The sequence below is a fragment of the Mastigoproctus giganteus genome, chromosome 10 (genome assembly GCF_048544385.1).
Source record: "Mastigoproctus giganteus isolate SK-2022 chromosome 10, ASM4854438v1, whole genome shotgun sequence".
Taxonomy (NCBI): Eukaryota; Metazoa; Arthropoda; class Arachnida; order Uropygi; family Thelyphonidae; genus Mastigoproctus; species Mastigoproctus giganteus.
In genome coordinates this window covers 128,025,198-128,040,340 of record NC_143584.1, presented here as the reverse complement: position 1 = coordinate 128,040,340, position 15,143 = coordinate 128,025,198, and the positions used below count along the sequence as shown (strand labels likewise).

The 15,143-nt window shown below is 35.2% G+C and overlaps 1 protein-coding gene across 1 annotated transcript in view; it reads left to right on the top strand.

Annotated features, from left to right (window-relative positions):
• Positions 1-15,143, top strand: part of LOC150079282 (uncharacterized) — an 850,343-nt gene that overhangs the window by 727,449 nt on the left and 107,751 nt on the right. The window contains exons 6-7 of the mRNA XM_090383021.1: positions 1,920-2,104; positions 6,936-7,068. Coding sequence (XP_090239147.1) covers positions 1,920-2,104; positions 6,936-7,068 — 318 coding nt within the window. The remainder of the gene's footprint in view (positions 1-1,919; positions 2,105-6,935; positions 7,069-15,143) is intronic.

Genomic DNA, 15,143 nt, shown 5'->3' with positions numbered 1-15,143 from the left:
CTCAGTACCATAGTTATATTTAGTGACAAAATAAAGAACCGCCTTTTAAAATAAGAGACTTAACACAAAAAATATTCATAGTTCTTAGAACTGCTTCATTAACTGAGATTAACAAGATTTTTAACTTTGGACAATTGATGTTAAATTGGCACTGTTTCAGAAAATATGGAGATAGAAGTGATTTATTTATTTATTATTTATTATTATTTTTTGGTATAAGCTTGTTTTCTTGCATTGGTTGCCACTGCTAATACTAAAAGTATCCTCGAACCATGGAAATCCAGCCTATAGTCATGATGAGGATACTGGCAAAGTTAAGAGTAGAGCACACTCATTTCAGCTACTTTCATCTTTCTCTTTACAATATCCTATGTGTTACATGTAAACATGTTTTAATGATCAGCCCAATTTTTGCAAGAACATACTTGAATAGCTTCAAACAACTGATATCCAGGTATTATCTGTTCACCTTTAAAATATGTAGAATGTAACAGATGTATTAGTATTAGTGGCATATGATGCAAAAAACCAAGCGTATAAAGCATGAGCCAAAAAAAAAAAAAAAAAAAAAAATTTTTTTTTTGTATTTAATGCTACCATCCCACATCACTTGCCCCCATTCCCTCCCATAATTTGTCTAGTTCTGCCTTACATTTATTCAAATTGCATATTTCCACAACAACAGATGGAACTTTGTTCCAATAATCAACCATTTACTGGCTGAAGGCAAGCCTCTGCACATCTATCCTGCAACCAGTTTTCAATTTGAATTTATGTCCCTTGTGTGTGTAGTCTGAGCAAGAGGAAGAATGCCATCAGCATTGAGCTTGCTCAATCCATTCAAAGCTTTAAACATCTCAGTCAGATCATCTTGCAGGTGCCTAGTCTTCAGATGCTGCAATTTGCAAGAACTGAAGCCTTTCTTGGTGTATTTAACACTATCTTTTTGTTCCCTTCATCAATCTCATTGTCATTCTCTGCATCCTTCCTAAAATGAGGCTTCCAGACCTGTATGAGGTACAAACCATTAGTTGTACAATGAGATAATCACCTCCTTATTCCTACTAGCAGAGTTCCTATATATCACCGACAAAACCATATAAGCTGTCCTGGCAGCCTGTCTGCATTGCTCAGAGAATTTCATACCTGATTGCACAATTACTGTAGGTCTTTTTCATTTTTCACTACCCTGAGTACCACACAGTTGGTATATTAATTTGGGATTACTGCTACCCATATGCAGTACCTTGCATTTGTCAAAGAGAGAAAATAGACTTAAAAAAAAAGCAGCATGTGGGAGGAGGGTAATGAATATTATACGGTACAATGTGGATTGCAGTCCAAGTCGACTGCAGTTTAATACAGTTAAGTTCTATTAAACTGAGCAGCTAAGTTTATAAAACAAAAAAAAAAACTACTAGAGTTTAAGTCTTCTGTAGAGTAATTTACTGATCATGTAATGGTAATTAATTGATAAGAAGGTAACTATATTTACTTTTCACTTCAATTAAACCCAGGGCTCACATCTGTTGAGTATGGGTGTGGCAAACCCAGGGTCCTGAGCTGGATATCATCATTCTTCTCTTTCTTGCTTTCTTGGTGATTCCATTCTTGTGATTCTCTCTTTCTCTCTCTCTCTCTCTCTCTCTGAGGGTAATGCAGGAATTTTTTTTTTGGCTGGTGCAGCATAAGCTTGCACCATATGGCTAATAATAATCACAGGAAAAAAAAAAATTTGTGAAATTTAAGGAAAAAAATCAAATGTGTTTGAAATGCTGTACACTGTGTACATTAGCTAACTTTTAATACTTTACTTGCAAATGTGCTATAGTCCTTCAATTATATGAAGTTATTATTTATGTTAGCATTTTTATAATGGGTAGATTACTTATTTAAAATATTTATCCTGTCTTTTTTAGGAGAACGGCCATATAAATGTCATCTTCCAGATTGTGGCCGTGCGTTCATTCAGCTGTCCAATCTACAGCAACATCTGAGGAATCATGATAGCCAGATGGAGCGAGCTAAGAACCGACCCTTTCACTGTAATATCTGTGGGAAAGGCTTCGCTTCAGAAAGTAGCCTACGTACCCACAGATCTAAGGTAAGAAGGGAAAAAAAGAAGATAAAATGGGTTGAGAGAATGACATTATGTGCATTAATACAAAATGCAAATGATACCATAATAATTAAACCACATGACTTGCTGCTATAAAATGAATTTTACTGTGTACAAAGTATTACATTAATAATTGCAATACTAAAGTTAAATGAAGTACTACTGTATAATTGGTAACATTTCTGGTTTCTCCAAGTAAAATCTGACCAGCTGGCCAACGGCTCCTTGAAATATCACAGAACTGGAATGTTCCTCTCCACAATAGGCAACAGATAAAGAATTACTGTCATCCACCATGGACCCCATTTCCTCAATTGACCTGTGATACTTATTTCTTCAATGGGAAAGAATCATCTACCGACACTGAATGTGCAACAACTCCATGCTAGCCATATTCAAAGCTGTGCTGACTTCTTGCCGATATATATACGGATGGTTCCAAATCTCTTTCAACTGTTGGAGCAGCAGCAGTGTTTCCCTATGCTATCATATCAGCTTCTCTTCCACCTGAGTATAGCAACTTTTTAGCAGAACTGTATGCAATACAATCATGAATTGTTGAGGAGGCTTCCATCCTGCAGTGGGTTGATAATGGCTGCACTTTACTTCTTTTTGTTTTTTTATGCAATACAATTAGCTCTAGAAAATTTGATGCTACACCCATCTGCAAAATATATAGTTTACACTGACTCTCTCAGCTCAATTAGAGAAATGCGGAATCCCCTCTCAAAATAATCACCATATTTTAATGAAAGGCAGGAGTTTGCTATTGCAAATTGATCATCATTAACAACTAGTGAAGTTTTGCTGGATTCCAGCACATTCAGGCATAAAAAGGAATATTAACTGGCTGATATATCTGCCAAAAATCCATCAACTTTAGACCTAACCTCTATCCCTATTCCAGTGCCTGATTATAATATCTTAATTCAAGCAGCATGCCATGCGCAGTGGACAGAGCTTTGGCATAACCAACCGAATAACAAACTTTTCCAGTTGGAACAAGACCCAAAGTTCTTGCACTCGAGCAATCAGACAGTGAGGCAGGAAGAAGTGGTACTCACACGGATAAGAATAGGACATACCCATCTGACTCACCTCACTCTACTCACAAGCGATGATCCTCCTCAGTGTCCACACTGCTCAGAACATCTAACAGTTAAACATATTTTGATTGACTGTCCATACTATCAACAATACTTCAAAATCTGGCTAATCTTCAAGAACCGTTCAAGAACATCATATCATTGGAGAGGAGGCAGATATTAATGAAATTTTCTGCTTTTTAAAACAAATTGGGGTGTATAATCTTTTATGAATAGGTTTCAGAACTGAAATGAAATTATGAACTGCTTCATTCTTAATTATTTTCTGATATTCCTACAAATAGGTGCACTATAGCCATAGCAGCTAATGTGCCAATAAACACACACACACTCTCTCTCTCTCTCTCTCTCTCTCTCTCTCTCTCTCTCTCTCTCTCTCTCTCTCTCTCTTCTGGTTTCCATATTGAACCTGCTTTCAGAACATCATGAAAGATGTGAAGGCTGTTATTAATCTGATGGTAGTGGAACCCCAAATTATAGTAAAAATGGTGGCTGACCACCTGATAGGTGTCCAATTTTCTTTTTAATTTTTAGAAAATGTTTTGGTTTTTTGTTTAAATTCTATTTTAATCTGTTTCTTCTTTTCTTAGTGGATTGCAGTATTTATTGTTTTAATAAAAAATTAAAACAATAATTTTAAAGCATGCTATTGTGTCTCACACCTTTTATTTTGAAAAATAAAAATAAAAAATAATAATTGTGCCAAAAATTGCAAAAAAAGAACATTTTAGACATAAAATAAAAACATCAGTTTCTTATTCTATTCCATTTTGAAATTTGAAACTATGTAATAGTAAGTAATAGTATTTGCCATATAATGCAAGGAAGCCACAGGCTTTTTAAGCTTTCAGCTTCAACTATTTGTGAAGGCAACTTTTTCCAGCTAACAATGACTAGTAGGCTAAAAGAAAACTTCATACAATCTAATCTAAACCTCAAGCCTTGTAATTTGAAGTTATGACCCCTAGTTCTGAAATTCTTTATAAAAGTGAGAATTCCACTTTCATTCATTTTACTAATCCCTCTCAGAATGTTATAAACCTCAATCAGGTCACCTCTGAGGTGCCTGGTTGCCATGCTCAAACCTTTTGAACCAATCCCTCAGCCTTAACACGAATTACTTTATCCTGTGCCACACTCGATGCAGTATGTTCAATATTTCTACTTCTCATCTTCATCCAGCTATGAAGGTGGACCACCTTTGGCTTTTGCATTCATTGGTGGGTGGTAGTTATGGGCATGACACCAGATAATGCCACTCTGTTTCTGCCGTCACTTCAACCCTGGGGAAAGTAGGTCTGATGAAGTGATTTTCGTGATTTTTTTTTCCCTGCAACTTTTTTTTTTCTCCTCTGTTCTCAGTGGGATTTAAGCCCAAGTCTATGATACTGGCAGTCCAGCATCATAATCCCTTTATTATTACAGTTGAAGCTCTTTATAGCAAACTTCTTTTTAGCATCCCAACGCCTTATAAAGTCCTATGTGGTTGGTCCCGACAAATTTCTCAATTACCTAATGCTATTTTATATTCAGTTTAATAGCATTGAAAATAAAAGGCTTTCTCTATAATGACGGTAAATTTCTACTTCTTAATCTAAATTTTTACTTTTTTATTACAATATTCGTATTTAAAAATGACAGAACTCCATGGACATTGATGCTACAAAGGAATGGAAGGAAAAGCGTTTAGAAAATGTTTTGCTGACATACGACCACAATGACATCTTCAATTCTGATGAAACTAGACTTTTTTTAAGTTACTACCAGATAAAACATGTACATTTAAAGGCGAGAAATGTAGTAGCAGAAAAAAGGCCAAACAATGGATTACCGTTCTCCTAGCAGAAAACTTGTCTGGCACAGAAAAGCTTCCTCTTTTAATAATTGAAAAAGCCCAGAAGTTTTGATGCTTTAAAGGTTTGAAGGCATTACTGATTATGTATCAAGCAAACCAAAAGGCATGAATCACATCACAAATCTACGAATAATGAGAAACTCATTGTAGATATAATGGAATCTTCTGAAATTTGTAGTGATGAAGATGAGGAACCTACTGTGGTTGAACAAGAAGTTTCAGTGAAAGATGTTCATTGAGGATTAGAACTTGTACATTGAGTTTTTCAAGCAAAGTCTAACTGCAAAAGTGAAATAACTGCTATTGTGCACCTTCATAATTCTCTTTTAAAACATGCTCTCCCATTGAAACAGTATGTTTTGACAGATTATTTTAAAGTATGAAACAATTCACTTGTTAGGTCTTGATAGGTATGTAGCCTATGTAGTGAAATTTACAATTTAATTGTAACCTTACTGCACTCTACAATCAATGCAAAATTTACAGTCATAATTTTCTTGTTTAATATTATAAATATTATAAATATTATAAATAAGTATAATATATTATTCTGTATTATAAATAAGCTGTACTATATTTTATTAGTAGATTTACATTAAATGTTCAAGCTTTTACTTGTTTTGTTGCTGATTTTATGAATGATTGATATAATGCCCTTCTGACATAACAACCATTTTCTCATTCCCCTTGGGTGTCGTTATATAGAGTTTCGACTGTATTAAATTCTGTCCCTGAAAATACAATATTTTTTTATTTGAATAATTGGAAGAATGAAAAATCTTTATGTTGAAGTAATTTTGTCCCTGATTTTGAGGGTGAGGAGAGGAAATGATGCCTTTAATCTAAGTAGCTCTGTAGACTGATTTTAATGCCCCAACTTTTAGAGCATATATAAGTTTCACTGAGATTGACGGGGCTTTCAGATGCTAATGATTTAACACAGCGTAGCCTGGTTAGAAGGATGGGTGTTAAACATCCTTCTAAACAGGTTATATTGCTTAAAATTGATTTAGACTGATTACAAATATGATCCAAAAAACAGCACCTAAGGTTTAATGTTAGATTTAAATTGTGAAGCATTATATAATTTTCATTATTCTTTTTAATGCCATTTCTCTGAAATAGACTATGAAACGTTTCAAGGTCTATTTCATATTACTAATTCTTACTTTTAGGGAGCTACTGTGTATTTTTATCTTCTTGGAAAAATTGTGAGGCAGAAAAAACTGAAAGTTGGAGTTCTAAATTTTTTATAATTGAACACGATAATATCTGAGGGGTTCAGTTATATCATTTATTAAATTAATATTGGAGATAATGTATGTCACCATTAGAAAATGTGATCAGGCATAAAAATGTGTTTTAGCGCTTGTATTAATTTTATATGTCAAAATTTGGAAATTGTGTGTGCTTTTTTTTTTTTTTTTTTTTTTTTTCTAATTATGGCATTCAGAAAAAAATTTACCAGTGTTGGATAAGTTGCTATTTAAAATTATAAAATAAGAATTTTGGATAAGAGAATTATTTAATTTAATCCAATTTATGTGATTTGTTTTGTGTAATATTTTAATTTTATAGTATTGTTTCATAATGCACTTGTTTGCTCACTGTAAAATTATTTTCATTTTTCAAAAAAAAACAAAAAAAAAAACAATTTTACTGTATTAAATATGCATTCTATTTTTTAATTCATTTTAACAAATTTTCATCGAGTCAAGAGTGTGCAGGTGTTAAGTTTTTCTAGCAGCATAAATTCTTGATATCAATGAAACATGGTTTAAATTAGACTTTTTCCATAACTGTAATTCAACTTTAATGATAAAAAAATTCTAAATTTTTTTCTTTGTCTTAATAGCAACATGCAGCCTTGATTGGAGGTGCCAACTCTCAGTCCTGCCCTGTCTGTCACAAGATCTGCTTAAATGCTGAAGCATTAATGGACCACATGCGGACTACCCATAAGGATCCCAATGCCTCTGGGACACCAAGTAAGAGAAAACGTGGACGATCTCGTTTCCATAGTAACATAAGCATTTGTACTACAGCCACCAATGGAACTTCTTTAAATGTCCCTATTACTTCTTCCCTTACTGTTCCTTCTTCATCACCTTGCTCTTGTAATACTGTTGCTTCTACAAGCCCTTTATCTACCCTTTCTATCAGTTCTCAATGTTCTGCTTACAATGGGCCCCTTGGGTCAGTGACATCTGCTCTTGGAGCTGGCAGTGCTGCAGGACTCATGCCAAGTATGGGGATGGGCATGGGACCATTTATGGTACCCCCTGTGGTTGGTGGGAATTCAACATCTCTTGGAGCTCAGAATCAATATCCTCATCATCCTATAGCTGCTCGATCGCAACCATCTTTCTTGAATCTATAAAGTTTCAAGTAGCACCATGGACTTAGACTAATAATTTATAATTTAGACAGATTCAAGTATGTGATTGGTAATTTTATTAAAATAAAATTATTACTTGCTATATAAAGTTTAATCTTACCATGGCCCTGGAATTATTTCAATAATTAGTAACTCTGGTAATCACAGAAGCAATTGCTACTGTGTAATTCAGAAGTTTAAGGTATCCCATATTTATTCACTAATCATTAATAGCTGGTCAGAGATCAGAATGACTTTCTAGAAATGAAAAATTAAAATTTATCAAATTATTAATAAATCTTTAATATTTATGTATAAAAAATAAAAAACAGTAAGGCTAGTGGAAAGCCACTTTAATTTATTGAAGTGATACTTTTTAATATTCTTGAGAATTGAGCTGGTGGAATGAAAAATATAAAACAGTACACACACACATACATATATAATAGTTACTCTATATTTTAAAATTATCACATTGTAAATTATCTTCATTGTCATCATCATAGTCATCATCATCATTTTAATCTGTAAAGTTGCTTATTTATGTAATGTCATGATGTATATATTTAATAGTTGAATGCAATTTGTTTTTATTTTTTTTAACTAATCTTAAATATTATGATATAATGTTGCTCTAATTTCGGATTTTTTTTTTTTTTTTTTCAAAGCGTGATAGGATAGGTCCTCAAAATTGTTAAAGGTATCTCAGACATTTTATAAGTTGTTAATGTAATGAGTGAATAAGTTTTAACTCATTAATGGTATATTAATTATAGAGGGTGTTTATTTTATCTTAAATATCATTTATACAAAAGTGTGATTCCATGATTTTTTTCTGTTTTTCAATTTGATCATTGAGAAGTATCAAATTATATCCCATGTAATCATGGAAACTGCAGTGTTTAATAAAGACAGGGAAACTTTAACTTTCAGAGTGGCTCTATGGTCTAAGCACAATGAACTTTCAGAAGAGAATTTCAACAAAGATGCTTCCAGTTAATATTTAACTCTGCAATATATTAGCAAATTTAGAGAAGGCCTCTGGCATCAGCAAAGTATAGTGTATGCCACAGAAAATATTGTTTTTATAAATATTGAAATTCAGAATAGCCTCCAGCAATCTGTTTATATGCCAAACCAGACCATTGTAGCTCCATCTGCTTGCTACACACTCCATAAAAACGTGTTTCCCATGAAGTGCAGAAATCATATAATGCTAAATCTTAAGTTACCTAATGCTAAAGTTAAAGGCATGAAGTTATAATTGACATTCTATAACAAATTCATAAATTTTTAGTGAAAATGATCCAACTTGCAGTGGGGGATTTCATGAATAACGAATCAAGTGAATTTTCCACTGGGATGACATTTCATCACTATCACATTTCATTTGATCCAACTGCTGCTGAGTTCTTTCTGTTAGTTTTACCTTAAGTTATACCTACAACATCAAAAAATTTGAAAAACTGGAAAAAAAAAAAAGAAGCATAATCCATTGCATATGTGGTATACTAGTAGAAACAGCCAAACTTCAGTGAAATAGTGTATTAGTTTAGCATTGTGAGTGTTTAAACTGAAAAGGAAAACACCTGAAAGGAATAAATTTTTCCAAGTGGATCTGAATGATCTGATAAATAAATTGCTTATACACGTATAGCAATTTTCACAAAATGATTTTCACTGCTGCTATAATATGACAATGTAAAGCTTACACCAAAGTTATATAAGACAGGACTTCCTGTAAAGCAATAAAATTGTAATACTGCTATAGAGGATGAAGTCCTATATTTTCCGTATTGATGTTATTTGGCATGTTGTGATATAATCACTACTAGTTGCACTAGGCCTGTATTCATTAGAATACAAAACTAAGGCAGCTAGTAGTGATTCTGTGTGAATGATCTTCAGAAGCATCCTGTTATTTATTATTTGTATGCTGTCACCTAGACAATCAGTTTAAGAGGCTGTTGTCTTTTTATTGGTGGGCAGGTAGGCACTTGCCAACCCAACGATAAACTCTCATATTATAATACAGAACTAGAGCAACTTGTCCCCAATTAACAGTACAGTGGTTTTGCCACTTGTCACTCGTTTTGAGAGGTCAGAGTTTTTCCATTGATGACTGGAGGAATTTCTAAAGACTGCTCCAATTGGGGCTGTAGTTAGCTGATCTCAGACAGAGGGAGTAGGGTTCCCGCTTTGAGTTATTTTGTGTTTTTCAGCTCACACAACATGGAAATCAGCCTATGAATATACACAAGTACAGGCATAACAGAGCAATATGGTCTAAGTTACTGATGCTCCTAAAAGTCAACAGCAAAACAACAACAACACAGGGCAGTTGGCAGTGAGTGATGGTATTTCAGCATGTTGATCAAGACCAATAGGCCAAATACAAGACTTTTGTCCTTTATAGGAGTATTGGCATTTTGTTGCTCTACTCAGAATTCCTCCTTTGTTCTAGGTTTACATTGACATGTAGTAAGCATAACCCCATGGGATAAAACACTTTTGCAGTTTAATGAAATTTGTGTAAAAGCAGATCATATTTAGATACTTTAAAGTAGAGGAACATCTAAAAAGTGTCTGTTAATAAAATAGTTTATAGCCTTGGCAAGTATTAGCCAAGACTCATGATCATTCTTGATCACTGTAAATAGAATATACACTATGATGGGTATGGAAGCTTTAAAAAGCAACACAGCTCTAGTAAAAATATAAATAATTCAGTTTTGTAAAAAATGTATATAATTGGCATTGAATGGGAATAATCATGATTCTGACTTCGAATGGAAGTGGGTTGCAAAGGAATTGACTAAACGTAACAATGCTGTTCATTTAATAAAAAAGATAATATTATTAATATATTGGTAGAGAAGCGGTAAGAAAGAAATTTTATTTATATAAGGTATTTTACTTTTATATATTTGGTTTATTTACTGGATAATCTGCAGATATTCTGACAGTTTAGTGATATGAAATCTTAGATTATAACTTGAACTGGAACCCATAGAGAACACATATCTTGTTTCTATGAAGATTGTTTTAAGTATTTATGGTTATATTACTTAATGCTTGTTCTGATCAGAAGTAAAAGTGTGTGTGTGTGTGTGTGTGTAAGATGCATATATTGTTGTTTTGGAATTACTTTATAATTTTTTGCTTGAAGAAGCATATAAAATATGATAATTTATTGAATTAAATGGTTAATAATTTATTGAATTAAATTACAACTACATAATAAGAATGTTATTTGTCATGTAATTATAATCTTGTATTTTCATATTTAATTGTTACATGTAAAAAAAAAATTAATTGTAACTATAAACATTAATCAAAAAAATTAAATTGTATTTTGAATATAATTAAAAAGAAAACGGCCTGCATTACTTGTTTGACCCCTCTAGTAATGTCTACTTCCTCCTTAAATTTATTCAAACTACCCAATTTTACACCAGATGGAAGATTGTTCTAAAACCAACTGTCCATTGGTTGAAAGAAAATTTACAAAATAAACTCATCTATCTTTGTAAACAAATAACAAAAAACATCTCTTACAAAAACCAAGGATGCCATATAATTTTGATAACACTCAAAGAGCTTCCTTAATCCATCTGAGGAGAGAGTGAGAGGCTCAACTTGATTTTCTAATCCCCTTTGAGGAAATCACACAGATCACACTCTATTATGACATGCACTGAGGTTTCGGGCATACCACATTGACAGTTTATCACCAAGCCCAGATGCAACTTATCCTTTAATCCATGACCAGCAACAACAGTTGTCTGATATAGCCCTAAAGAAGGCCATTTATTAACTTTCTCCATCATCTTCACTTAAGGTATCATTAAATATGTCACTCTACCTTTTTCAGACAATCTCCAACAAGCTTGCCATGACTTTTCTACTACCTCCTTAAACTTTATCATCTCTTTCCTACCATCACTTTTATCTTATGTCTTCTCCAATCTGATATTGTCTAATCATAATCATGATATAACACCATACACTGATTCCTTTTTGTCCAATAAGTCAGTCAAATACTTCTGCATTATTACCCTGCAATAACCTGCAAAGCCTTGTTGGAACCCATCCTACAAGCTATAGTGTCACTCAAAGGAGCAGTCTGCTGAACAGAAATTAAATTTCTTCTCACAATTGATTGATTTATGGTCGAGCCCATGCCCCACACATATACTCGTATATTATTATTAGCATTAGCATTAGCATTAGTAGAGGCATTTGATGCAAGAAAGCAAGCTTATGCAGCATCAGCCAAAAAAAAAAAAAAAAAAAAAAAACCACTACCACTTCACCCCTCTGTTCGTTCAAAATACCTGTCCAGCTGAGCCTTAAACTTATTTAGGCTATCAACCTCCACCACAAGGGATGGAAGTCTGTTCCACCAACCAACCACCCGCTGGCTAAAGGCAAATTTCCGCACGTCTATCCTACATCTGTCTTTCCTCAATTTGAATTTATGCCCTCTCGGGTGATTTTTCTGAGCTAGAGGAAGAATCCCATCAGCATTGAGCATGCTTAAACCATTCAAGGCTTTATACACCTCTATCAGATCACCTCGCTGGTGCCTAGTCTCCAGACACTGTAATTTGCAAAACTTAAGCCTTTCTTCGTAAGAGCACCCCTTTGTTCCATTCACTAATCTTGTTGCCCTTCTCTGTACTCATTCCAGCAGCTCTACATCCTTCTTGAAATGAGGCCTCCAGACCTGTATACAGTACTCTAGGTGTGGCCTGACCATCGCCTTATACAATGGAAAAATTCCTGTATATCATTGACAATACTCCATGAGCTACTCTTGCAGCCCGTCTGCACTGCTCAGAGAACTTCATATCTGCCTGCACAACCACCCCCAAGTCCCTTTCATTCTCTACCACTGTCAGTGTTATACCACAGAGTTGATACGTTGCTCTGGGGTTGCTGTTTCCCATGTGTAGTACTTTACATTTGTCAATGTTAAACTTCATTTGCCACCTCTCAGCCCATCTGCTCAACCTTTCCAGATCCTGTTGCAGCAGCATAGTGTCAGTAGTGTCCTTGACAACCCTGCCAACCTTTGTATCGTCTGCAAACTTGGACATTAAGCCCGATATACCATCATCAATATCATTTATAAATACAGAAAACAATAATGGACCCAACACTGAGCCCTGAGGGACTCCACTAATAACATCAGTCCACGATGAACAGTGTCCATTGATTACCACTCTGTCTTTTCCCCCTCAACCACCCCTTTATCCATAGCAGCAATTTGCCTCCAATGTCACACTGCTCCAATTTGTGTAGCAGTCTTCCATGTGCAACAGTATCAAAAGCCTTTCTAAGATCCAAGTATATAATATCAAAGTTATTCCCTGCATCCAGTTCTTTTGTGACTGCATCATAGTATCCAATCAAGTTGGTCAGGCAAGACTTCCCCTTAACAAAACCATGCTGTATCTGAGCTATAACTGAAGTCTTGTCTAAATGATCCTGCAGTGCTTCTTTAACCAGTGCCTCCATTAATTTTCCTGGAACAGAAGTTAAGCTCACAGGTCTATAATTACTTATGTCAGCCTTTGATCCTCCTTTGTGAATTGGGGTCACATTTGCACATTTCCAGACTATGGGTACCTCCCCTGAGTCCAAGGAAGCTCTCATAATTATGGCTAAGGGTTTGCTTACTTCCTTTGCTGCCTCCTTTAATATAACTGGATAGATCCCATCCACCCTGGGTACCTTTCTTGTGTTTATCTTCAACAGTTTCTCCTCCTCTTTACTCCCAGTTATTTCAAGATTCTGTAGCTTACTGCTAGAGTTGAATACACCTCTGGCATTCCCCTCGCTGAATAACTCCTCATGTGTGAATGTCGATGCAAAATATTCATTTAGTTTGTTAGCTACCTGAGCATGATCATCAACACTTGACCCATCAATATCAAGTGGACCAATCTGATTCATCCCCTTCCTTCTAGAGTTTACATAAGTAAAGAACTCTTTGCTGTTTTTCTTTGCATCCCTTGCCAAGGATTTCTCATAATCTGCCTTCGCCTGCCTAACCTCCTTTGTAACTTGGTTGCATATCAACTTGTATCTATCATAGGCTTCTGTGTCATGTGTTAATTTGTATGTATCCCATGCATTTTTCTTCTCTGCCATATGCTTCATTAGTTCATCTGACATCCATTTTGGCCTAAACCTTGAACAATATTTCTTAGTTGGTATGTAAAGCCTAGTAGCTTCCAAGATAAGTTCTTTGAATGCTTCCCATTTTGAATTTGCTGTTGGTAACATCATCAGTTGGTCCCACTGTATAGAATTTAAATACTGTCTCAGTCCATCGTAGTCGCCTTTACGGAAGCAATAACCCTTCCCTTTACCCCTAATGGTAGTTACCTCTTTGAGTAAATCCCACTTCAGCACACTGTGATCACTGCCACCTAGTGGTTCATTTATCTGCAGATTCTTAATGCATGAAGAATCACTGCTGATAATCAAATCAAGAGTATTACTCCCTCTAGTTGCCTCCCGAACATGCTGATGTAGAAAACAATCATCCAATAAATCCACAAAAGCCCTGCTAGTGTGTGAGTAACCGGCCCCCAAAATCCAGTCAGTATCTGGGAAATTAAAATCTCCCATTATAAGACACTCTGATTTACTGGCCCACTCTATTTCCCTGTACAGTTCCTTATTATACTCATCAGAGTCATTAGGCGTATAGCACACTCCTACTCTCAATTTTGATCTCCCAATGTTTATGTCACACCAAACTGACTCCACACTGCACTGTCCAGCGATGTCGACTGGCTTCACTTCCTTGGTTTTTATGTGTTTCTTAACTAATAGCATAACACCTCCCCCCTTCCTATCCTGTCTATCCTTTCTGTAGACGTTGTACTCACCAAATTGCAGTTCCGCATCCCTTATATCTGTGTGACACCACGTCTCTGATATCCCAACAATATCTGCCTTCGATGTTTTGAGCAATACCTCAAATTCATCAAATTTATTTACTAAACTCCTAGCATTGGTGTACACGCAAGTATACCTGCACCTGTTTCTATTGTTAGCTACCCTAACACAACCCATGTGTTTACTTGTACCGCAATGGCTCCCAGCAGTCTCTGAAATACCATGCATCTTGTTTTTCAGGCTTCTGCTCATTCTAATAGAAGCAGTGCAAGAATCTCTTTCACCTCTGCCAGTGGCTACTGTCAATCTATTGGTCTTTGTCTCCCCCCAAGCTAGCAGTTTTCCGACCCACCTAACACTGCCTCGATAGCATCAGCAAATATTCTTGCACCCTTTCTATTTAAGTGTATCCCATCCCTGTAGAAGCAATCTCTCCTGTTAACAAGTACAGTCCAGGCTGAAAAAATTCTACCCCTTGAGCCTTGCACAATCTTTCCAGGGCCGAATTGATCGACAAGGCTCTCATCATATACTCCCTCCTATGGTGTCTGGGCAGAATTGCAGACACTTTCAAATTCAACCCTAATTCTCGGCTTTTGTTGAACAGTGACCTGTACTTGTTAAGTAATTCTGCCGGTCTCCTACTCTTAATATTATTAGTGCCAATGTGTACAACTATATCACCTTTTGTGCCCTTAAAAGATGATATTCGCTCTACAACGTCATCAACCTTTGCCCCTGGCAGACATACCCTGGTCCTGTTCCACCTAT